This window comes from Gossypium arboreum, chromosome 11, assembly GCF_025698485.1.
Source record: "Gossypium arboreum isolate Shixiya-1 chromosome 11, ASM2569848v2, whole genome shotgun sequence".
Taxonomy (NCBI): Eukaryota; Viridiplantae; Streptophyta; class Magnoliopsida; order Malvales; family Malvaceae; genus Gossypium; species Gossypium arboreum.
Genome location: NC_069080.1, coordinates 133,914,441 through 133,939,539, shown reverse-complemented (window position 1 = coordinate 133,939,539; position 25,099 = coordinate 133,914,441). Strand labels below are relative to the sequence as shown.

General features: G+C 34.6%; 2 protein-coding genes across 2 annotated transcripts; one reads left to right on the top strand and one right to left on the bottom strand.

Annotated features, from left to right (window-relative positions):
* The first annotated feature begins 13,183 nt into the window (after positions 1-13,183).
* Positions 13,184-18,260, top strand: LOC108472956 (beta-amylase-like). Its single transcript, XM_017774522.2, has 7 exons — positions 13,184-13,516; positions 14,432-14,830; positions 15,695-15,856; positions 16,690-16,953; positions 17,047-17,259; positions 17,518-17,751; positions 17,828-18,260. Exons 1-7 carry the CDS (start codon positions 13,460-13,462, stop codon positions 17,978-17,980), a joined length of 1,482 nt encoding a protein of 493 aa, XP_017630011.1. The 5' UTR covers positions 13,184-13,459; the 3' UTR covers positions 17,981-18,260.
* A 3,698-nt stretch (positions 18,261-21,958) lies between these two features.
* Positions 21,959-22,483, bottom strand: LOC108471840 (uncharacterized). Its single transcript, XM_017773393.1, has one exon. The coding sequence runs from the start codon at positions 22,481-22,483 to the stop codon at positions 21,959-21,961; it is 525 nt and encodes a 174-aa protein (XP_017628882.1).
* Positions 22,484-25,099: the final 2,616 nt, after the last annotated feature.

Sequence of the window (25,099 nt, the reverse complement as noted above, 5' to 3'; positions counted from 1 at the left end):
GTATGGTCTTCTTTGTTCGCACCACCTACACTAATTGAAAGTTATCATTTTACTAGTCAATGGTTATTGATCTACCATATTGATCATCGAATAGTTGCTTAAAGTTTGCTAGCCGAACTTTTTTTAAAAAAAGAAAATTTAATAGCCCAGCAACTTAAATAAAGACTTTCAAATAGTTCAATGACTTCAATGAAAATTTTCGAATAATTTAACGACCATTTGGTAACTTTTTAGAATTAAATGACCAAAATATAAACTTAGTAATAATTTAGTGACATTAAGTATAATTTACTCTAAATTTTTATGTGAATCTACTTGGTTTTATACTAGATTTTTATACCCAGCTTCGCCATGATTTAACAATTAATTATAAATAAATTAAATTTACAATTATATCAATTATTATTTTAATATTTTAAGTAAAAATAATTTAAAACTACTTTTGCATAAAATAAGAGCTAAATTACACGGTGAAAGATATTATGTGCTTAAACACAGTAGAATTTATATTTTTTAAATTGTTACATCAACAATAATGACACTCGAAATATGACTTCTTCGATTTTTAATATAATATTATTTTTTTACAATCTCTAAAATTAACCATAGTCCCTCCCCAACTCATAAATAGGAGAATAATATATTTCAGCTCACGCGAACCCACTCTCCCTGTATTAGTAATAATTTCCAGCCAATCGAGCTACGACTCAATTAGTTGAAATATGTAATTAAATATATCAAAATATTATTAACTTTATATAAATTTGAAATATTAAATTAATATTAATAACACCATAAAGCAATTCCCCTCTCTTTCTGTAGCACCCCAAACCCGCCGAAGTTATGGTAGGATCCGCATGCCACATCAAAAACGTAAAAAAATTCCATTCAAAGTCCGTAAAATTGTACTTGATGTTCAAAAGATTAATTCATTAAGGGTTAAAGTGAATGGAAGTCATGCACCGTGTAGGAAATCGGAAAAGAGGTGGTGAGTCCATCGGATGCTAAGTACCAAGCTCCTTCGGATCCAATCCTAGACATGCATCGCCATTGCCACACCTTAACGTCATGGATATTTCTAGGAAACCGATTTGATTAAGTCATTTTAAGAAAAGTGATTAATTTTGAAAATACTTTCATTGCGGAAGCTTTGCTTGTTGTCGTGTTATTTTGAAATCCATGTTGTTTTTGAAAAGCGCCTAAAGCTATCCAATTTCAACAGTTAAAATAAGTATTACCTATCTTAGTAATACATATTAAAACCATCAAAATAAATAAGCGGCATTATTACATTTAAAAGCCCAAAACCTCAAACGTAATTAAAAGGATGTCCAGTTCACCGAAGAAAATCAAACTTTCGAGCGGTGGCCACTCCAAATTCCCTCACACTCCAAGCCCACTATGGTTGGGGATTTCTGCGTGGATGAAAATAAAAGGGTGAGTTTGGGGAAACTCGGTGTGTAAGAAAACCCATTCAAAGCCCAAGTCACTCAAGCCTATTGGGCCTAAGCCCATTCAGTAACAGTGGTGCTGGGCGAGCCCTTTTCAGATTACAATAAACCGGGCCTTAGCCCTTATTCAGATAATAAGATGGCCCATAGGCTCATTTCAAAATACATGCAACATCAATAAACATATGCAAGCCCATTTGGGAGACTACTCAACCCACCAACCACTACACTCCACCGTACCATCACCATACACTCCATGTGGGATAGCTCAACCCACCCATTTAACACTCCACGATTCTGCAGATTGTCGCTCATTATCGATAAATTGAGGCAAAGCCTCCAAGACGTGGACAAGCCACTTTCAAGATTTCAGTAGTACCCCAAACCCGACTCGAAGTTATGGTGGATCCGCATGCCACATCAAAACGTTAAAAAAATCTATTCTAAGTCCGAAAATCGTATTTAATGTTCAAAAGATTAATTCATTAAGGGTTAAAGTGAATGGAAGTCGTGCACCGGTAGGAAACCGAAAAGAGGTGGTGAGTCCATCGGATTGCTAAGTACCAAGCTCCTTCGGATCCAATCCTAGACATGCATACCGCCATTGCCACACCTTAACGTCATGGATATTTCTAGAAACCGATTTGATTAAGTCATTTTAGGAAAAGTGATTAATTTTGGAAAATACTTTCATTGCGGAAGCTTTGCTTATTGTCCTGTTATTTTGAAATCAACTGTTGTTTTTGAAAACGCGCCTAAAGATATCCAGTTTCAACAGTTAAAATAAGTAATACCTATCTTAGTAATACATATTAAAACCATCAAAATAAATAAGCGGCCTTATTACATTTAAAAGCCCAAAACCTCAAACGTAATTAAAAGGATGTCCAGTTCACCGTAAGAAAATCAAACTTTCGCAATGTGGCCACTCCGAATTCCCTCACACTCCAAGCCCACTATGGTTGGGGATTTCTGCGTGGATGAAAATAAAAGGGGTGAGTTTGGGAAACTCGGTGTGTAAGGAAAACCCATTCAAAGTCCAAGTCACTCAAGCCCATTGGGCCTAAGCCCATTCAGTGTAAATGGTCTGGGCCGAGTCCTTTTCAGATTACAATAAACCGGGCCTTAGCCCTTATTCAGATAACATGATGGCCCATAGGCCCATTTCAAAATACATGCAACATCAATAACATATGCAAGCCCATTTGGGTAAAGTGATATTGGGCCAAAGCCCTTTTCAGACATAATAAACCGGGCTTTAGCCCTTATTCAGATAACAAGATGGCCCATAGGCCCATTTCAAAATACATGCAACATCAAGAAACATATGCAAGCCCATTTGGGGAGACTACTCAACCCACCAACCACTACACTCCACCCGTATCAGCCATACACTCCATGTGGGAATAGCTCAACCCACCCAAATTTAACACTCCACAGATTTGCCTTCTTTGCTCATTATCGAAGAATTGAGGCAAAGCCTCCAAAGACGTGGACAAGCCACTTTCAAGACTTCCTCCGTCAATATCCCGGTCCCATGCATCGATAATAACAACATGGCATGCGATAAATAACAACAATCAAACATGCATTTAGGTCAATTTAACCCTAGGGTATTTGGTAATTTATCTACTAGGTAAAAACGTAAATTTTCCACTTTTAAAGGTATTTCAGTAATTTATCTATTTTAGGTTTTTCATGCATATTCCTACTTTTCACGTACTAATGTAATCACGCATCGAGGGTTCTTACCGAATTGGGCTGATTGGCCCATCATTCCAATTTTGGCCCATTAAGCCCAAAAATATCGAGGGCATAGAAATCATGCACTTTGCAGTCCAAACATTGCAGCTTACCAAAAACATTAATCGATTTACCTCACGAGCATTCGCACACTCGCAAATCTACAAAATACGGTTTTCAAACATTTCGACTTTTCGACTTTTGCCGATCCGGACTAAGAAAAAGGGTGTTAGTTACACACCTGTTTGCGACGATATGCTGACGAGATCCACACACGAACCGCCTACAATTGGATTACTAACACGTTAATCTAACTATTCAAATACGAAATACGTATTAATCCCTTACAATATTCGGCCAACCACACCTACAGATCATAGTAAGCTTATAAGAAATTAATAAGCAACCCATTAACAAATTTTTGTCAATGTTTACCACATAATCATAATTTCACTGCAAGCTGTCTTCCTGGGCAACAGTCACTAAATCATTTATAACTGGAGTTACGAAACTCCAAATCAAGTTCCGTTAATTTTCCCTGAAAATAGACTCATATATCTTCTATCCATAAAATTTTCAGAATTTTTGGTCTAGCCAATCAATACCAGAAATTTCTCAAAGTTTCCCATGTTTCACTGTTTGACTAATCTGACCACCCTTCATTACGAATCAAATTTCTCATTGTACAGAATTCGAAATATGTTCTTGTTTATTTCATTAGAAACTAGACTCAATAATCTTTAATTACATAATTTATTCAGCTTCTAATTCTTCTTCCACAATTTATGGTGATTTTCCAAAGTCACATTACTGCTGCTGTCCCAAGCAGATTTATTACCAAATCACTCTTTCAAACACCTATCTTGCATGCATGTTATTTAAACATGTATATCACCAATCAATCATCACATATCTATGATTTTTACTTAAGCATAATCTCCATTTCATCATTTTAAAGCACAACATGTTAGCCGATTTTTCCCTTTAGCATCTAAGGCACATGCATGCTCATTTGTTTGGCTCAACTTCACATATCTTCCATTTTTCATCAAAAGAACATGAAACAACAACCATTTCCTTCATTTTAATTCATGACCAAATGCTCACAACACAACCAAAAATCAAAATATACTTCAAGAGTTAAGGTAGAATCAAGAAGAACTCATGAACCTCAAAATAGAAGCAAGGTACCAAGAACTTACCTTCAATTTTCCTCCTCCTAATGACCGAATACTCAAGAGCTTTCTCCTCTCCTTTCTCTTCTCTAACTTTCAGCTATGATGAACAAAGATGGACAAAACTTTGTTCTTTTCACCCCTTTTCTTTTAATAAAATTTCATATTTCATCCATTTAATTCTTTAATACAAAAGACATGATATTCTTATCATGAAACATTTACCTAACCCATTATCATGAAACATTTACCTAACCCATTATCATGGAACATTTACCTAACCTATTATCATGAAACATTTACCTAACCCATTATCATGGAACATTTACCTAACCTATTATCAATATGTATCAATTTGTACCATAAATTATGGATATCAAGTGTACATTTTGTCTACAACAACATGATGGTTGGCCACTTCATGTAAAATGGGAGGTTTGTCATGCAAATCCTCCTATTTTGCACTCCTATTTATTTGGCCACTTCAATTTAGCCTATATCATTTTCAAACATTTTCACATAGGTCCTATTTCATAATTTCACCCCCTTTTTCTTATGGAACAAAAATTAACTAAAATTGTCGGGTTCTATCTTAAGTTTGGGCATTCTAGAGGCCCATTAACATAATTAAACCTATGCCAACATTCACAGGATTCCCGAAAATTGGGGCGTTACAACTCTACCCTCCTTAAAGAAATTTCGTCCTCGAAATTTACCTAATCCAAACAAATGAGGGTATTGCTGTTGCATCGTCTCTTCTGGCTCCCAAACTCAGAAGTTTCGCCTTCCTTAACTTGTTGAAAACGAGCGACCAAAGACTCATCGTTCAACTGTTTTTCCTTAATCTGATCCACCAGTGTTGGCCTCACTTGCAACTCCAACAGACTTCCATCATCATCTGAGACTCAGACGAGCAAACATTGCTCTCAGATCAGATACAGCTCTACGACTTAGAGCATCGGCTACCACATTAGCCTTGCTTGGGTGATACTCGATCGAACAATCATAATCCTTAAGCAACTCAATCCATCTCCTTTGCCTAAGGTTCAGCTCCTTCGAGTCAACAAATACTTAAGACTCTTATGGTCGAGTGTATATAATACACCTTTCTCCGCACAAGTAATGTCTCCAAATCTTAAGTGCAAATATCACTGCTGCCAACTCTAAATCATGAGTCAAATAGTTTCCCTCATGAGGCTTAAGCTATCGTGATGCATATGCAACCACCTTACCCTCTTGCATTAACACGCAACTCAAACCCACGTGTGATGCATCACTGTACACAGTAAAATCATTCCCAGACTCCGACTGAATTAACACAAGTGCTTCAGTCAGAACTTTCTTCAACTTCTCAAAAGCTTCCTGCTGTTTCTTAGTCCATACAAACGGTACTCCTTTCCTTATGTGTTTTGTCAGAGGTGCTGCCATCACAGAAAAAAAAAAACCTTCCACAAACCTTTTGTAGTATCTTGCCAGTCCTAGAAAACTCCGTATTTCTGACATTGACCTAGGCGGCTTCCACTCCAAAATCACTTCAATTTTCCGAGGGTCCACCTTAATCCCCTCAGCAGAGACCACATGTCCTAAGAAGGTTACCTCCCTCAACCAAAGTTCAGACTTGCTGAACTTCACAAAAAGTTCCTTCTCCCTTAACACTTACAGCACTATACGGAGATGCTCATCATGTTTCATTTCAGTTTCAGAATATACCAGGATATCGTCAATAAAGATGACTACGAACTGATCAAAAATGGTTGGAACACACGATTCATCAGATCCATAAATGCTGCAGGAGCGTTCGTTAGTCCAAATGGCATAACCAGAAACTCGTAATGACCATACCGAGTCCTGAATGTCGTCTTTTGGATGTCTGCCTCCTTGACCCTTAACTAATGATATCCAGATCGAAGGTTGATCTTGGAAAATACAGAAGCTCCTCTAAGCTGGTCGAATAGATCGTCAATCCTTGGCAGTGGATACTTATTCTTAATCGTCAGTTTGTTCAACTGGCGATAATCAATGCACATCCGCATCGTACCATCCTTCTTTTTCACGAATAGCACTGGTGCTCCCCATGGAGACACGCTTGGCCTAATAAAGCCCCTATCCAACAACTCTTGAATTTGAGCATTTAACTCTACTAACTCCTTCGGTGCCATCCTATATGGTGTGATTGACACAGGCGCCCTTCCAGGCAACAAGTCTATTCCAAACTCAACTTCTCGATTCGGAGGCAATCCTGGAAGCTCCTCCGGAAAAACATCTTGGAACTCCTTTACGGTCCTAGCCTTATCCACTGTCAGTCCCTCCTCTTCTGACTGATTTACAAATGCCAAATAGACCTCACAACCTTTCTGAATCCACTTTTCGGCTCTTAATGCCGACACCACATTGGACAAATAATCCCTTCACTCACCTATCACCATAACCTCCTCATCCTTCGTGGTCCTTAACACTATTCGTTTAGCAGCACAATCCAGAGTTGCTTTATGCTTAACAAGCCAGTCCATTCCCAAAATGAGATCAAACTCTCCGAATGGTAACTCCATCAGATCTCCAAGGAAAATCTTACCTTGAGTTTCTAAGGTACATTCCTATACGCTTTGTCTACCCTAACTGAGTGACCCAAGGGACTTAGTACAGATACCCCACTCACAATCTCCTCAGAGCAGTCCAAGTCATCCATAATCCGTTCTGTGGCCTCCAACCAATATTCCGCTACATTCGGGGCTATACCAGACACGCCCCTAAAGGTCTCCGCTCCGTTAGCTCGAAGTCATTCAGAAATCGATCCTCGAATTTCGTTTCGAACTTGTCCCGCAACCCTTTCCGAACACGAAGCATTACTCGTGATAGGCATCATCCCCTGACCATGGTCATGAGACTCTACCTCTGTTGTCGGTGGTACCGTGCATCCACCGCCAAGATATGTCTCAAGACGAAGATCTCGCTCAAGCACTTCCTCGGCTCCGCCCACGGCCTCTTGTACTCATATCGTATTATCTTGATTCTGAATTTTTATGCATCAATTAATATTCCGGTGTTTATTACGATGTTTTATGAATCGAAAGAGTTCGAGTTTGTTTCGCAGAATCAAGTCTAGCTACAATTTCAGTCTCTTATTAGATTTTCCTATGGTTTCAGTATCATCCTATCTAAAGTATCCTAGCAGGATTTTAGTACAGACAGATAAGTCAGAAAAATATTCAGAAGAGTTTAGAGTAATACTTACAGGCTTGGGCCGGAGATTCGGAATGCCAGCTTCTAAAGATCTAAATTTTGAAAATCGAGTTTTTCGTATTCTTTATAAAATTTTTGCTTTCGAAAATCTTTGTTTTTGTAAACCCATTCCACAGTAGAGTTATTGCAACCTAGGCTCGATACCACTAAATGTAGTACCCCAAACCCGACCCGGTTATGGTGGATCCGCATGCCACATCAAAAGCGTTAAAAAATCCATTCTAAGTCCGTAAAATCGTACTTAATGTTCAAAAGATTAATTCATTAAGGGTTAAAGTGAATGGAAGTCATGCACCGTAGGAAACCGGAAAAGAGGTGGTGAGTCCATCGATTGCTATACCAAGCTCCTTCGGATCCAATCCTAGACATGCATCTCGCCATTGCCACACCTTAACGTCATGGATATTTCTAGGAAACCGATTTGATTAAGTCATTTTAGGAAAAGTGATTAATTTTAGAAAATACTTTCATTGCGGAAGCTTTGCTTGTTGTCCTGTTATTTTGAAATCAACTGTTGTTTTTGAAAACGCGCCCTAAAGCTATCCAGTTTCAACAGTTAAAATAAGTAATACCTATCTTAGTAATACATATTAAAACCATCAAAAATAAATAAGCGGCATTATTACATTTAAAAGTCTAAAACCTCAAACGTAATTAAAAGGATGTCCAGTTCACCAGAAGAAAATCAAACTTTGAGCAATGTGGCCACTCTCAATTCCCTCACGACTCCAAGCCCACTATGGTTGGGGATTTCTGCGTGGATGAAAATAAAAGGGTGAGTTTGGGGAAACTCGGTGTGTAAGGAAAACCCATTCAAAGTCCAAGTCACTCAAGCCCATTGGGCCTAAGCCCATTCAGTAATAAAGTGGTCTGGGCGAGTCCTTTTCAGATTACAATAAACCGGGCCTTAGCCCTTATTCAGATAATAAAGATGGCCCATAGGCCCATTTCAAAATACATGCAACATCAATAACATATGCAAGCCCATTTGGGTAATAGTGATCTTGGGCCAAAGCCCTTTTCAGATTATAATAAACCGGGCCTTAGCCCTTATTCAGATAATGAGATGGCCCATAGGCCCATTTCAAAATACATGCAACATCAAGAAACATATGCAAGCCCATTTGGGAGACTACTCAACCCACCAACCACTACACTCCACCGTACCAGCCATACACTCCATGTGGGGAATAGCTCAACCCACCCATTAACACTCCACAGATTGCAGCCTTCATACTGCTCGATTATCGAAGAATTGAGGCAAAGCCTCCAAGACGTGGACAAGCCACTTGAGACTTCCTCCGTCAATATCCCGTCCATGCATCGATAATAACAACATGGCATGCATAAATAACAACAATCAAACATGCATTTAGGTCAATTTAACCCAGGGGTATTTGGTAATTTATCTATTAGGGGTAAAACTGTAAATTTTCCACTTTTAAAGGTATTTCAGTAATTTATCTATTTTAGGGTTTTTCATGCATATTCCTACTTTTCACGTACTAACAGAATCACGTACCGAGGGTTCTTACCGAATTGGGCCCGTTGGCCCATCATTTCAATTTTGGCCCATTAAGCCCAAAAATATCGAGGGCATAGAAATCATGCACTTTGCAGTCCAAACATTGCAGCTTACCAAAAACATTAATCGATTTACCTCACGAGCATTCGCACACTCGCAAATCTACAAAATACCAGTTTTCGGCATTTCGGCTTTTCGACTTTTGCCGATCCAGACTAAGAAAAAGGGTGTTAGTTACACACCTGTTTGCGACGATATGCTGACGAGATCCACACACGAACCGCCTACAATTGGATTACTAACACGTTAATCTAACTATTCAAATACGAACTACGTATTAATCCCTTACAATATTCGGCCAACCACACCTACAGATCATAGTAAGCTTATAAGAAATCAATAAGCAACCCATTAACAAATTTTTGTCAATGTTTACCACATAATCATAATTTCACTGCAAGCTGTCTTCCTGGGCAACAGTCACTAAATCATTTATAACTGGAGTTACGAAACTCCAAATCAAGTTCCGTTAATTTTCCATGAAAATAGACTCATATATCTTCTATCCATAAAATTTTCAGAATTTTTGGTTTAGCCAATCAATACCAGAAATTTCTCAAAGTTTCCCATGTTTCACTGTTTGACTAATCTGACCACCCTTCATTACGAATCAAATTTCTCATTGTACAGAATTCGAAATATGTTCTTGTTTATTTCATTAGAAACTAGACTCAATAATCTTTAATTACATAATTTATTCAGCTTCTAATTCTTCTCCCACAATTTATGGTGATTTTCCAAAGTCACATTACTGCTGCTGTCCCAAGCAGATTTATTACCAAATCACTCTTTCAAACACCTATCTTGCATGCATGTTATTTAAACATGTATATCACCAATCAATCATCACATATCTATGATTTTTACTTAAGCATAATCTCCATTTCATCATTTTAAAGCACAACATGTTAGCCGATTTCCCTTTAGCATCTAAGGCACATGCATGCTCATTTGTTTGGCTCAACTTCACATATCTTCCATTTTTCATCAAAAGAACATGAAACAACAACCATTTCCTTCATTTTAATTCATGACCAAATGCTCACAACACAACCAAAAATCAAAATATACTTCAAGAGTTAAGGTAGAATCAAGAAGAACTCATGAACCTCAAAATAGAAGCAAGGTACCAAGAACTTACCTTCAATTTTCCTCCTCCTAATGACCGAATACTCAAGAGCTTTCTCCTCTCCTTTCTCTTCTCTAACTTTCAGCTATGATGAACAAAGATGGACAAAACTTTGTTCTTTTCACCCTTTTCTTTTAATAAAACTTCATATTTCATCCATTTAATTCTTTAATACAAAAGACATGATATTCTTATCATGAAACATTTACCTAACCCATTATCATGAAACATTTACCTAACCCATTATCATGGAACATTTACCTAACCTATTATCATGAAACATTTACCTAACCCATTATCATGGAACATTTACCTAACCTATTATCAATTTGTATCAATTTGTACCATAAATTATGGATATCAAGTGTACATTTTGTCTACAACAACATAATGGTTGGCCACTTCATGTAAAATGGGAGGTTTGTCATGCAAATCCTCCTATTTTGCACTCCTATTTATTTGGCCACTTCAATTTAGCCTATATCATTTTCAAACATTTTCACATAGGTCCTATTTCATAATTTCACCCCCTTTTTCTTATGGAACAAAAATTAACTAAAATTGTCGGGTTCTATCTTAAGTTTGGGCATTCTAGAGGCCCACTAACATAATTAAACCTATGCCAACATTCACAGGATTCCCGAAAATTGGGGCGTTACAACTTCCTCCGTCAATATCCCAGTCCCATGCATCAGATAATAACAACATGGCATGCAGTAAATAACAACAGTCAAACATGCATTTAGGTATTTAACCCTAGGGTATTTGGTAATTTATCTACTAGGGTAAAGCGTAAATTTTCCACTTTTAAAGGTATTTCAGTAATTTATCTATTTTAGGGTTTTTCATGCATATTCCTACTTTTCACGTACTAACAGAATCACGTCTTGAGGGTTCTTACCGAATTGGGCAGTTGGCCCATCATTCCAATTTTGGCCCATTAAGCCCAAAAATATCGAGGGCACGTAAATCATGCACTTTGCGGTCCAAACATTACAGCTTACCAAAAACATTAATCGATTTACTTCACGAGCATTCGCACACTCACAAATCTACAAAATACGGTTTCGCATTTCGACTTTTCGACTTTTCTTTGATCTAGACTAAGAAAGAGGGTGTTAGTTACACACTGCTTTGCGACGATATCTTGACGAGATCCACACACGAACCGCCTACAATTGGATTACTAACACGTTAATCTAACTATTCAAATATGAACTACGTATTAATCCCTTACAATATTCGGCCAACCACACCTACAGATCATAGTAAGCTTATAAGAAATCAATAAGCAACCCATTAACAAATTTTTGTCAATGTTTACCACATAATCATAATTTCACTGCAAGCTATCTTCCTGAGCAACAGTCACTAAATCATTTATAACTGGAGCTACAAAACTCCAAATCAAGTTCCGTTAATTTTTCCTGAAAATAGACTCATATATCTTCTATCCATAAAATTTTCAGAATTTTTGGTTTATCCAATCAATACCAGATTTTTCTCAAAGTTTCCCATGTTTCACTGTTTGACTAATCTGACCACTCTTCATTACGAATCAAATTTCTCATTGTACAGAATTCAAAATATGTTCTTGTTTATTTCATTAGAAACTAGACTGAATAAGCTTTAATTAAATAATTTATTCAGCTTCTAATTCATCTCCCACAATTTATGGTGATTTTCCAAAGTCACGTTACTGCTGCTGTCCCAAGCAGATTTATTACCAAATCACTCTTTCACACCTAACTTGCATGCATGTTATTTAAACATGTATATCACCAATCAATCATCACATATCTATGATTTTACTTAAGTATAATCTCCATTTCATCATTTTAAAGCACAACATGTTAGCCGATTTTTCCCTTTAGCATCTAAGGCACATGCATGTTCATTTGTTTGGCTCAAGTTCACCTATCTTCCATTTTTCATCAAAAGAACATGAAACAACAACCATTTCCTTCATTTTAATTCATGACTAAATGCTCACAACACAACTAAAAATCAAAATATACTTCAAGAGTTAAGGTAGAATCAAGAAGAACTCATGAACCTCAAAATAGAAGCAAGGTACCAAGAACTTACCTTCAATTTTCCTCCTCCTAATGACCGAATACTCAAGAGCTTTCTCCTCTCCTTTCTCTTCTCTAACTTTCAGCTATGATGAATAAAGATGGACAAAACTTTGTTCTTTTCACCCCTTTTTCTTTTAATAAAACTTCATATTTCATCCATTTAATTCTTTAATACAAAAGACATGATATTCTTATCATGAAACATTTACCTAACCCATTATCATGAAACATTTACCTTACCCATTATCATGGAACATTTACCTAACCTATTATCATGAAACATTTACCTAACCCATTATCATGGAACATTACCTAACCTATTATCAATTTGTATCAATTTGTACCATAAATTATGGATATCAAGTGTACATTTTGTCTACAACAACATGATGGTTGGTCACTTCATGTAAAATGGGAGGTTTATCATGCAAATCCTCCTATTTTGCACTCCTATTTATTTGGCCACTTCAATTTAGCCTATAGCATTTTCAAACATTTTCACATAGGTCCTATTTCATAATTTCACTCACAAATGACAAAATCAAAGCATGAAATTTTGTCAACATTCACAGAATTCCCGAAAATTGGGGCGTTACACTTTCCTTTATTTTCTTTCTTTTGATGCTGTCTTTCTCTTTAGCTATGTTTCCCTTATTTCCTCTCCCCCACTCAATGTCCCTAATTTTGATTAAAGATCTTTTAATTAATAATTCTAGCATGTTATTAATTTTCCCACAAAAAAATCCATGTTCACATAAATTATATCAAATATCTCTTTGTTTTTCTTCTCTATTTAGCCACGTTTGAGATTTAGATGAGGCCCCATGAAAGATTTTCGCAGGTGTTTTCAACCAAAGCAATGATGAAGATATCCCAAAGATTGTACCCAACAATTTAATGCATTATAGATTTTAATTTGTCCTTTCCAATTTTTTTTTTTTTGCCTATAAATAGAGAGGTATGATCTCCATTTGTTCATCACTGCAATCTCCATTTTCTTTTCTTCACGTGTATAAATCTTGTTTGAAGTTTATTGCAATTCTCTTAGAAGTTCATCCATGGCTGAGAGCAAAAAAATGTTGGCTAATTATGTGCCTGTCTATGTCATGCTCCCGGTAAGGCTCCCAATTGCATTTTAATATATGTAATCCCTTTTTATGGGTTAATTACATCAGAGCAGAATCTTAATTCAGAAGCAAAGTCAAGAATTTTTTTGTTATTTAGAAGAGTGAATTTTTTTTTTCCATTTAACTAAAGGTTTAAAATACTTAAATTTAATGTTTTACTCATTGGCGGGCCTTATATTACAATTTTACCATTTAATCTAGGAGGTCAGCTTTTAACGTTAAATATCGACTTGGATCTAATGTGGTTCTTTTTTTAAACATGTATGGATTACTAAATATTTTGAAATACGTTAGATCTAAGTTTGTGTATTTAATGCTAAAACTGAAAACCAGGTTGATTGAGGTACTTGATTGGAACAATACTTTAATTTGAAAGATCAATTTTAAATTTATCTCATAGTTTAGTGACGTTCAAGGGGAATTAATCATACCGGAATATGTTTGTCAAGTTACAAATTTGATCTTTCTATTACACTTAAATTTAATATTCAATCCCTATAATTTGACATAATTTGTTCTTTTTATTTAACTATTTCATTTAAAATGTTTATATGGATTAATAGATAATATTAACTATTTAAACAAATTGATCAGGGGTGTAGTTAAGGGGCTAGGGGGGCCTTAGCCCCCTTTGGTTAAATGGAGTAATAGCAATTTTAGTCCCTTCTAATAACAAAGTATTTAATTTAACTCTTTTTTAAACAAAATTTTAACCTTTGGCCCCTTAAACTTTTAAAATTTTACTTTATGTCCCCAATATCGAACTTTTAGCTTCGCCCCTCAAACTAATACGATCACAAAAGAAGAAGATTAAATTACGAAAAATAAAATGCAAAAATGAAATCCAAAATTTTACCGATCATTGCATCAAAGCTCACCTTTGTTGGCCAATGTATCACACAGTTGGAGATAATATCAACCGATAACGTACTCCTAGACAAAGAAGGCCTGAAACAGCAGCTGTTGAAGCTGAAAATGGCCGGTATCGATGGGGTAATGTCTGACGTGTGGTGGGGAATAGTGGAATCGAAAGGACCGAAGCAATACGATTGGAGTGCATACCGGAGCTTGGTGGAGCTAATCAAAGAATGTGGATTGAAAATGCAAGCTATAATGTCGTTCCATCAATGTGGTGGGAATGTAGGAGATGAAGTGACTATCCCAATCCCACAATGGGTGCTTGATATCGGAGAAGCAAACCCTGATATCTTTTACACCGATAGGGAAGGTGATAGGAACAAGGAGTACCTCACTCTTGGTGTTGATCTTCTCCCTCTTTTCCATGGAAGAACTGCTGTCCAGGTACAGGATTTATATTTGATGCACTTACAGTAAACTCGAATAATTTTGTTAGCTATCTAATTTATTGATAATGTATAAAATTATACGTAATTGGACACTATAAATCTAACGGGTTCATATAACCACCCTACATTTAGTAGAGCATTAATGCAACTCCACAGAAGCCCGTATATAAGTACCTTAAGAGGGCTAAGAAAAGAGGTTTGGGTCTCCACTCCATCTTTTTCTATCTCTTTCTTCACTGGAGAACCCAACCATATCATCGGCTCTCCGCTTTGTCCTAAACAATTATTGGTAGTGTAATACCTTATTATATATTTTCACGTAAAATATAAATAAGACATATTGCATGCAAGGATGGTACCAAGAGGGCTAAAATGGTAAAATTTATTTTTAATCCTTTTAAAAAAATTGAAATTATAAATTAAAATAATTGTGAAATTACATTTTGAACCTTCAAAAATAATTAAATTTCAGTTTCTATCACATATCTGCGTTTTGGGAGGCAACATCATTGTAGCTCCCACTATTGATAATTATTCAAACAAGTATTCTTTATTAATTATATTCACCAATGCAACCAAGTGGTACGGAGACAAGGACTGGGGGTAGGTATCTTTGTCTTTGGTATATTTATTGTTTGAACCCCTTTAATGAAATCTTTTGGTAAGTTCTCTTATTGAATCACGGGTAAAGTGACAAAAAAATTGATATCATGTCTTAAATCAGCACCAATCCTGAAATGGATTCCTAAACAACCTCTACCCCTTTCCCTTAAAAAAAAGAAGATAAAATCCAAGTTAAATATATCTATATTATATAATTTACACTGCCTACTGAGAAAGATTGTACAACAAATTTCAGGTTTATGGTGATTACATGAAGAGCTTCAAGGAGACAATGGCAGATCTTATAGGAGAAGTGATAATTGATATAGAAGTGGGACTTGGTGCTGCAGGCGAGCTTAGATATCCCTCTTATCCTCAAAGCCTGGGATGGGTTTTCCCTGGCATTGGAGAATTTCAGGTCTAAAAAAAAACATATATATAGGTTTATTTTTGGCTTTAATCCCTCTATTATGCTGAATTTTGGTGTTTGATCTTTCTACTTTGATTCGGAAGAATTAACCCCTATTCTTTTACAATATTAGAAGTAGGTCCAAATTGATACATCTTGTTGTTAATAGTTATGACAGAGTTATTTTAGACCTACTACTAACATTTTAAAGGTAGGGACCAAAGTATACCAAATTATGTTAACACACTATTAATAACTTTTATAGGGATAACAATGGAGTAGGGCAGAGACAAATGTTGTGAAATTCATCACTCTAAAATTAGCACATTTTGATCCACCACTCGTCCCATATCCATCCCCACCCAGTCCCACCTCAATTTGATTTTTGCTAATTATTTCTAATACTTTTAATCTTTTCAAAGGTAAACAAATATTTATACATAACTTTTCAAAAAAAATTTAACATAAAACATTAGGTTTTTGTTTTCTATAATGCATTTTGCATGTTTACCCTTTTAATAGTTATATATAAGGGTAAAATGTTAATTTATATAGCGCAAGTAGAACAAAGTAAGCAATTACTGTAATTGTTTCATTCCCACATAAAAAAAATGATCTCATCTTACCCTACATCCACTTTTTAAAAAGGAAATTTACTTCATAAGAGCGGATTGGTTCCGAATCCATCAAACAGTTTAGGTCATTTCATCTCTAAATTTATACCAGCTACTAACCCTATACAAGTAGAGGGACCAAGAAGGACAAAAACACCAATTAGACTACATGATATTTCCATGGAATTAATAATGTTATATGTTTCATAAAATCTACCCTACATGCAGTGCTATGACAAGTACCTAAAAGCAGCATTCAAAGAGGCAGCTACAAAAGCAGGTCATCCTGAATGGGAATTGCCAGACAATGCTGGGACATACAATGACACACCTGATTCAACTGAGTTTTTTGGATCAAATGGGACTTATCTCACTGACAAAGGCAAATTCTTCTTGACATGGTATTCCAACAAGTTAATCACCCATGGTGATGATATCCTTGATGAGGCCAACAAAGCTTTTCTAGGGTGCAAGCTCAAGTTAGCAGCAAAAGTGAGTGCAAATATGCCCGATATATGTGTTGGACATGAGTATTTTAAAAAAAAAGAAAATTAAAATATTCAATGTTTTTGAAAACGATGCTAGATATCTGGGATGCACTGGTGGTACAATTCCCCGAGCCATGCGGCCGAGCTAACGGCTGGTTATTACAATCTGTACGATCGAGATGGGTATCGCCCCATTGCTAGGATGTTGTCGAGGCACGATACTGCTATACTGAATTTCACGTGCCTTGAGATGAGGGACTCGGAGCAAGATGCTGCGGCTAAAAGTGCGCCTCAAGAACCTGTTCAACAGGTAAAAATCGACGGTTGAATTCTATCACTACAAGAAATCTGATCTTTCGTGATGTTTTTTTTAGTTTACGAAAATGCCACAAAAGGTATGAATTTCAATGGCTTTTCTAGTAAACGTCACGGAAAGTCATATTATCTGTGAAGTTCTCTAAAAAAGATAAACGTTTTTGTGATGTTTTGAAGATCTATAAAAGGTTCATGTACTATTATTTTTTAGTGTGTTTCAATCCCGAATCGTGATTGAATTATCATCGAATAGGTTTTCAGTGGAGCGTGGAGAGAGCATATTGAAGTTGCAGGCAAGAATGCGTTGTCGAGGTACGACAGCTATGCGTACAATCAAATCCGTTTGAACGCAAGGCCTAATGGTATAACAAACAAGGGGGTACCAAAGATGCATGGCTTCACCTACCTTCGTTCATCTGATGATTTGTTCGAAGACACCAATTTCGAGCTGTTCAAAATTTTCGTGAAGAAGATGCATGCCGACCAAGTACGTATAAGATGAGTTTTTTCGTAAGCTATTCGAGTTTGATTTAGTTACTTTTTTTTTCGTTTTGTTTTTGTAGGAGTATTGTTCAGACCCGGCAAAGTATGGTAAAGAACTGAAGCCATTGAAACGTTCAAAGCCGAAGATTCCGATTGAAGACCTTCTTGATGCAACCACGCCAATGAAGCCGTTTCCATGGGATGAAGAAACAGACATGAAAGTTGATGGCTGATATATATATACATATATATATATGGAAGATCAAGTGCTTGGATTAATAATAAGTTAATGAATAAAAGCTCAGGCTATGAAGTGGAGTGGAATAATCAGCTTTGTTACATATATGGTGATTGTAATGGAGAAAATCTATATGCAGTGTACTTGCACCTAAGTTATATTTGTGAGAAAAATAATAAGGCAGTTGTTGTTCAGTTTAATTATCTGTTGTTGTTATATTTGTTATCCCAACATATTCCAGTTTCGAAATTAGACATGTGATCGAATAGGTTAAATTATCGATTTTTTATTTAAGTGATCGATCTAGATTCAATTAAATAAATTATTTAAAATTTATAAAATTTTTAAAAATTATAATTAAAATGATAAAAATTTAATTCAACTAGTTTAACTGAATCGTGTCGATTCACGAGTCAATCAATTTTTTTCCTTACTTCAACCTGATTTATCGACTAATTCCCGATCCAACCAATTCTGTATGGTGTCAACAACCTTGCTTCATATACAAAAGTTTTTAAGAAAATTCTTTCAATTTTTTTTTAAGAAAATGAAAGATAGGCCTCTCCTAACCTAAATTTATATTAAAATTTCTTCAAAATATTTTTATTTAAATTAATTATAAAAATATATAAATATTAATATAAAATTATTTTTATACTCTAAAATGACTATTTGTGTCCAAGCCCATAAAAAGTTTATTCCTAGCCAAAGTTTTACTTGGATTATTCAATTGTCCGGAACTAGCGGATGATTAGAGTTATAAAAAGGATTTGATTCTGCTGGCATTTGTCTCTTCATGATGATATTAAAAGCACTAAGTGCCGGTGGAGGGCTAGAGTTATGATTCTTCTGATGTATGTCTCTTTACATTAATATTAAAATTACTAGGTGTCAGCGGAGGATTAGAGTTATGAAGAGGTTTCGGTCCTCCTAGAGTTTCTCTCTTAATAAAGATATTAAAACCACCAAGTGTCTATTAGAGTTATAAAAAGGATTTGGTCCTCTTGGAGTTTCTTTCTTCGTGATGATATTAAGACCACTAGGTGCTAATAGAGGATTAGAACTATGAAAAGTATTTGGTCCTTCCGGTATTTGTCTCTTCACGATGATATTAAAATCGCCAGGTGTCTGCAAAGGATTGGAGTTATGAAGAGGATTTGGCCCTCCTAAAGTTTCTTTCTTCACGATGGTATTAAGACCACTAGGTATCAATGAAGGATTAGAGTTATGAAGAGGATTTGGTTTCTCAGAGTTTCTAATGGGTGTTGAATCCACCAAAAATAATATTCCTAAGCCTAAACAGTAAAAAAATAGCAATATAGGGGGTAGGGTCAATCTCATAGAGACTGGAATATCTAAAATTATTGTCCGGTTCAACCAAGTTTGTGCATCTAGGCAACTGTCGTGCCCACGACGTGTGATGGTCTGTGCAAAATTCAAAAGGGGGATTTAAATCTAATAGAAATAATAAAAATAATTGAAATTAAAATAACAGTAAAAATAAGCAAAAACGAAAATTAATTAAATAAAGTGATATGACAAATTTCTAGCTTCATGCTCGATTTTGTTCCGATTTCAAACTAATCCTTGATAAGAAGTCTTTTCCTTCAACCAATAAGTTAGTTATAGTGATCGAGGATGCCCAAAATCACCAACCCTTCTATGTGTAAATTAATTACAAGAATGCCCAACAACTAATCTTTATCAAACGAACAACCACAAAACACGCATCCAAGATTTAGCTCTTCGGTAGCCTTGTGAACTAGAAGGGCCAAACTCGAACCAACAACCTCAACTGCTCAGGTCGTTTAAATCCGATTGCTATTTACCTTGACAGAATCCAACTAACTTCTTACTTGGACAAGCCAACTTTTTTTCGGTAGACCGAATACAATAGACGGTCGACTCGATACTTCCAACAGTACGCCTATCAAAACTGAATCAATGAGTTTTGTTTAACTTGTTATTAATATAAATTTGTGAGATGACGGTGTCTATCTCCTAAACCGGAGAAACGACAAATACCAGATTGAAGGTTTTAAAATGTAGGTTCATATCTCATAACTCTCTACCGGATTATTTATCGGCCTAAAGGTAGATGGAAAATTTAGCTACTAATGAAATTTAATCTAATATTATTAAAGAGTTATCTAAAATAACTTAAGAGATAAAGTACTAGTAAATTAAAATATTATCCTAATCAAAAAATTTTAAAGTAATATTTTTACAAATAAATCTTCTAAATGAAGTTCTAAAAATTCTATTGTGATCCTTCAACCAAACTTTTATATCAATTCAAATTCTAATTCTTTTTTACTTTCCGATCTTACTTGTGCACTAATCAAAAATCAAATAATAAACCTAAAATTAATGACGTCTCATTCAAAAATTAATCAAAATTAAGTACAATAAATATGTAAATTGAGCTAATGTCCAGTTTCTCTCTTCACATCAATATTAAAACCACTAGGTGTCTACGAAAGATTACAGTTAAGAAAGGATTCGACCCTTCAGAAATTTTTCTCTTCACGATAAAATGATTATGAAGAGTTTATACTATCAAACTTTTTGTGTTCAGAAATCACGAGTAACATAGACAAAGGCATTTTTAGTTTAAAGAAAAAATATGACTTATGATAAGAAGCATTGTGTAATACATTATATTTATATGAGCAAATTTTCAATTAGAATCCCACTATTAAATAGCATTGATACATAATAATAATTATTTTTAGATATAATATCCATTTACTTATAATGTTTCCATAAAGTAATTATCTAAAATTTATGGAAATATTTGATGTTCCTTTTTTTTTGTAATATTTTCTTAAAATAATTCATTCATTCATTTATGAAAATAATATTTGATGTTTACTTTTATGAAAATAGTACAATTCATTCATCAATTTTAATTAGCAACACCTATACCCATGTTTTTCTTTTCTTTTCTTTTTATTTTTCAAACATAAAATTGGGAATTTATAAATAAACTATGGGTGTATTTGAAAATTTTCATTCCAAAAGATTATTTCAGTTGAAAAAATAGCACATAAATACTTAAATGTTTGGAATTCATGATTTTATGTTTTCAAATATATATAATCATATTAAATCACAAATTTTAAAAAAATATTAAGTGATTTTTTTAATTATATAGGCTATTTTTAATTACAGTCTTAAAATTACTTAATACAAATTACAAATAGAATATAGAGTAAAGTTGGCAAAATAAACTCGAGTCCAAGAAAACTCGAACCTGTAACAATAGAATGATCAAGTCTCGAATTTCAGTATAGTACAAGGACTAAAACAATAATTAGACCTTGTATTATATTTCAATGGAAGAAACACACACATATATATAATATATTTTAAATGAACCTCTACTTTAGATAATATATTCTGAATTAAATAAATTATATTTTAAAATAAAAATAAAGTACTTTTATTTTAAATAATACTAACGTAAGATCTTATAAGATTAACATAATTATTTCCATGATAAATGATAATATATTATATCTTATTATAAGATCTTAAAATAGTTTCTGTTTGGATTAATCTAATAAATAAATCATTATAGCTTTCCACAGAACAATTTTTTTTCATAAGTTGATGTATTCAATCTCTAATCTATGAAATTGAAGAACAGTAAAACCATGATAATAAAAGAACATAACTTTTCATAAAATAATGTATAAAACAATGTCTTATTTTATTTAAATAATTGTGGATTGTTACACTAATAATGAAAATTGACTTGGATTATTCTAAAAAAAAAAAAGACTCTGATTAATTATATGCTTGGAGCTAGTAGAGTATTAGAGTTATGAAGAGAATTTGGTCCTCCCGGAGTTTCTCTCTTCACAATGACATTAAAACCACTAGGTACCTACGGAGAACTAGAATCGTGAAAAGGATTTGGTCCTCTCGGAGCTTCTCTCTTCATGATGACATTGAAACCACTAGGTGCCTACGGAAGATTAGAATTATGAAGAGGATTTGGTCCTCCTGGAGTTTCTTTCTTCACAATGACATTAAAATCGCTAAGTGCTTGCAGAGGATTTGGTCCTCCCGGAGTTTCTCTTTTCGCAATGACATTAAAACCACTAGGAGCCTGCAGAGGATTAGAATCGTGAAGAGGATTTGGTCCTCCCGGAGCTTCTCTCTTCACAATGACATTATAACCACTAGGAGCCTGCAAAGGATTAGAATCGTGAAGAGGATTTGGTCCTCTCGGAGTTTCTCTCTTCATAATGACATTAAAACCACTAAGTGCCTGCAAAGGATTAGAATCGTGAAGAGGATTTGGTCCTCCCGGAGTTTCTCTCTTCACAATGACATTAAAACCACTAAGAGCCCGCAAAGGATTAGAATCATGTAGAGGATTTGGTCCTCCCGGAGTTTCTCTCTTCACAATGATATTAAAACCACTAGGTACCTGAAGAGGATTAGAATTGTGAAGAGAATTTGATCCTCCCGGAGTTTCTCTCTTCATGATGACATTTTTAACATTTTTAATGGTAGAATGATCATGAAGAGGATTAGAGCTTCTAAGTGTTAAAAACTTTCGATCATTTAAATTATCAACTTTTCGTACTTCAGAAATCATGAGTAGCATAGACAAAATCATGAAAATCAACGACAATTCCATTTTAACAACCATTTTTAGTTTAAAGGAAAAAAGGGTTATGATATGAAGGATAGTCTAATACATCTATTTATATGAGCAAATTTTCACTTAGAATCTCACTATTTGATAGCACTAATACCTAATAATAATGATTTTTAGATATAATTTCCATTTACTTATAATGTTTGCATAAATTAATTGTCTAAAATTTATGAAAATATTTGATGTTCCTATTTTGTAATATTTCCTTAAAATAATTCATTCATTTATGAAAATAATATTTGATGTTGTCTTTTATGAAAATATTACAATTCATTCATCAAACTTTAATTAGCAACACCTACACCCATGTTTTTCTTTTCTTTTTTAGACATAAAATTGGAAATTTATAAATAAATTTGGGGTGTACTTGAAAATTTTGGTTCCAAAAATGATTTTAGTTGAAAAAATAGTACATATAAATACTCAAATAATTGAAATCCATGATTTTATGATTTCAATTATATAATCATATCAATTCACAACCAATTCTTTAATAAAAAATCTTTAGTTTTTATTAGTACAAATTCCAAATAGGATATAGAGAAATCACTTTAATTTTCACTTTTGTCAAAACACATTAAAGAAGCATGAAATTTGTTTAATAAAATATTTAAGGTATAATAATAAATTTAATCCAAAATTTACACTTTTCATTTTTATTTTTAGGCTTTTTCCCCAACTAATATAAAAAAAGAATAATTTACTATTGAAATAGGATAGGAGAAAATTTATTTACCGGAATAGGTAAACACTACAATAGCTCACTGGTGCCGCGTAACCAATTGGCGACACCACCCCCACTTCCTCCTAATTATTACAACATGATTAGTTTTTTAAAAAAATATTTTTTTACTATTGTGTTAGGAAAGACTGCACGTTTTTCGATGGGATACCTATATTTCTTTAATATATCGGATTAAAAAAATATTTTTAATAGTGTCGTCGACATGTTAGGCGGCACCAGGAAATAATTTGAAATTATTTTTTTAATTGCTAAAAAAAAGGTTGAAAAAGCAAAAGAAAAAGGGGACCCGTGACCGTCCTGTTGAAAGGTTAGCTGATAGTTATAGGTTAGTTAATGTTTTAGTTTGTAATCTAACTAGAAACTGTTAATTGGTTAGTTGGTTAGGGACTAATCTGTTGGTATATAAATATATTGTGGTTGTAATTTTAAATATATCTTTTTTTCCCTTAATGAAGGTTACTTTTCAATTATTTTTCTTTTTCCTTTTTTGTGCCTTAGCTGTCGTCTTTGCTCCTCTGTCTTGCTTCTCTTTTGTTCATCACGGACATGTCACGGGTTGACTACAGTCACCGATGTTTCTCAACATGGTATCAGAGCCACTGTCAATTATCTTTTTCTGGTTAACGTGAGTCTCTCCTCAGCCTATCATTCTCTTTTGTACATCTCCTCTTTCGTAGGTTAACTTTGATCGATTGTTTGGTTTTATCAATTTACATTTGTCATCTTTTTTTACAGATCTCTTCTGCTTGATTGTTTGTTAATTGGTAACTTTCTTAAACCAAAAGTGTCGGTTTTTACTTGTTGATTGTTGTTTGGTGAGAATGGTGACTCCATCGGGTTCTACTGTAGATTTCAACCATCCATTACACTTACATCCATCTGATAATCCAGGTGCACAACTAGTTTCTCATCAACTTCTTGGGTTTGAGAATTATACTATTTGGAGCCAAAGCAATGTGAATAGCATTGTTGGCGAAGAAAAAATTGGGTTTGGTGGATGGTACTTGTCCCAAAGACTTGGTGACAATCGATTTGCATCCACAATGGGACCGATACAATGTTATAGTGTTATTCTGGATTTTAAACATTGTCAGCAAGGAACTTTCAGCAGGAATAGTCTTTGCTTCTAGTGCAGTAATGGTTTGGACTGATTTTAGTGAACATTTCAACAAGGTTGATGGTTCTCGAGTTTTTTTCCTGTATCGTGAGATTGCTTCTCATTGTCAAGGGACTGCTTCAGTGTCTGTATACTTCACCAAATTGCATCTATTTTGGGATGAGTATGATGCACTCGTTCCGTTTTTTTCTTGTGGTTGTTTAGGACACTCAAAGCAAAAAGTTGAACATGTTGTTCAGCAACGTTTGTTCCAATTTCTAATGGGATTGAATGATACTTATGGTGTTGTTTGTAGTCAGATTCTGTTAATGACTCCGTTACCTACTGTCAATCAAGCTTATTCCATGTTGATGCAAGAAGAATCTCAAAGGCATCATGCTTCAGGGCTAGTTGCTTTAGATCCAACATTGGTGTATTCGGCTAATATGGCTCAAAAAAAGCGGTTCAATGGTGTTTGTGACCATAACAAGATCCATGGACACAAAAGGAAGAGGTGCTACAAGTTAATCAGATATCCTCTAGATTTTAAATTCACCAAAAAGGATTTCGAATTTGACTGGGTTTGTAGTAAATAATG

Excerpts from the sequence above, each read along its gene's own strand:
- LOC108472956 (XM_017774522.2), top strand. The coding sequence starts at position 13,460 with ATGGCTGAGAGCAAAAAAATGTTGGCTAATTATGTGCCTGTCTATGTC. Across the intron at positions 16,954-17,046 it reads AGCTCAAGTTAGCAGCAAAA|ATATCTGGGATGCACTGGTG; the intron begins GTGAGTGCAAAT and ends AAACGATGCTAG. Across the intron at positions 17,752-17,827 it reads AGAAGATGCATGCCGACCAA|GAGTATTGTTCAGACCCGGC; the intron begins GTACGTATAAGA and ends TTGTTTTTGTAG.
- LOC108471840 (XM_017773393.1), bottom strand. The coding sequence starts at position 22,483 with ATGAAGAGAGAAACTCCGGGAGGATCAAATTCTCTTCACAATTCTAAT.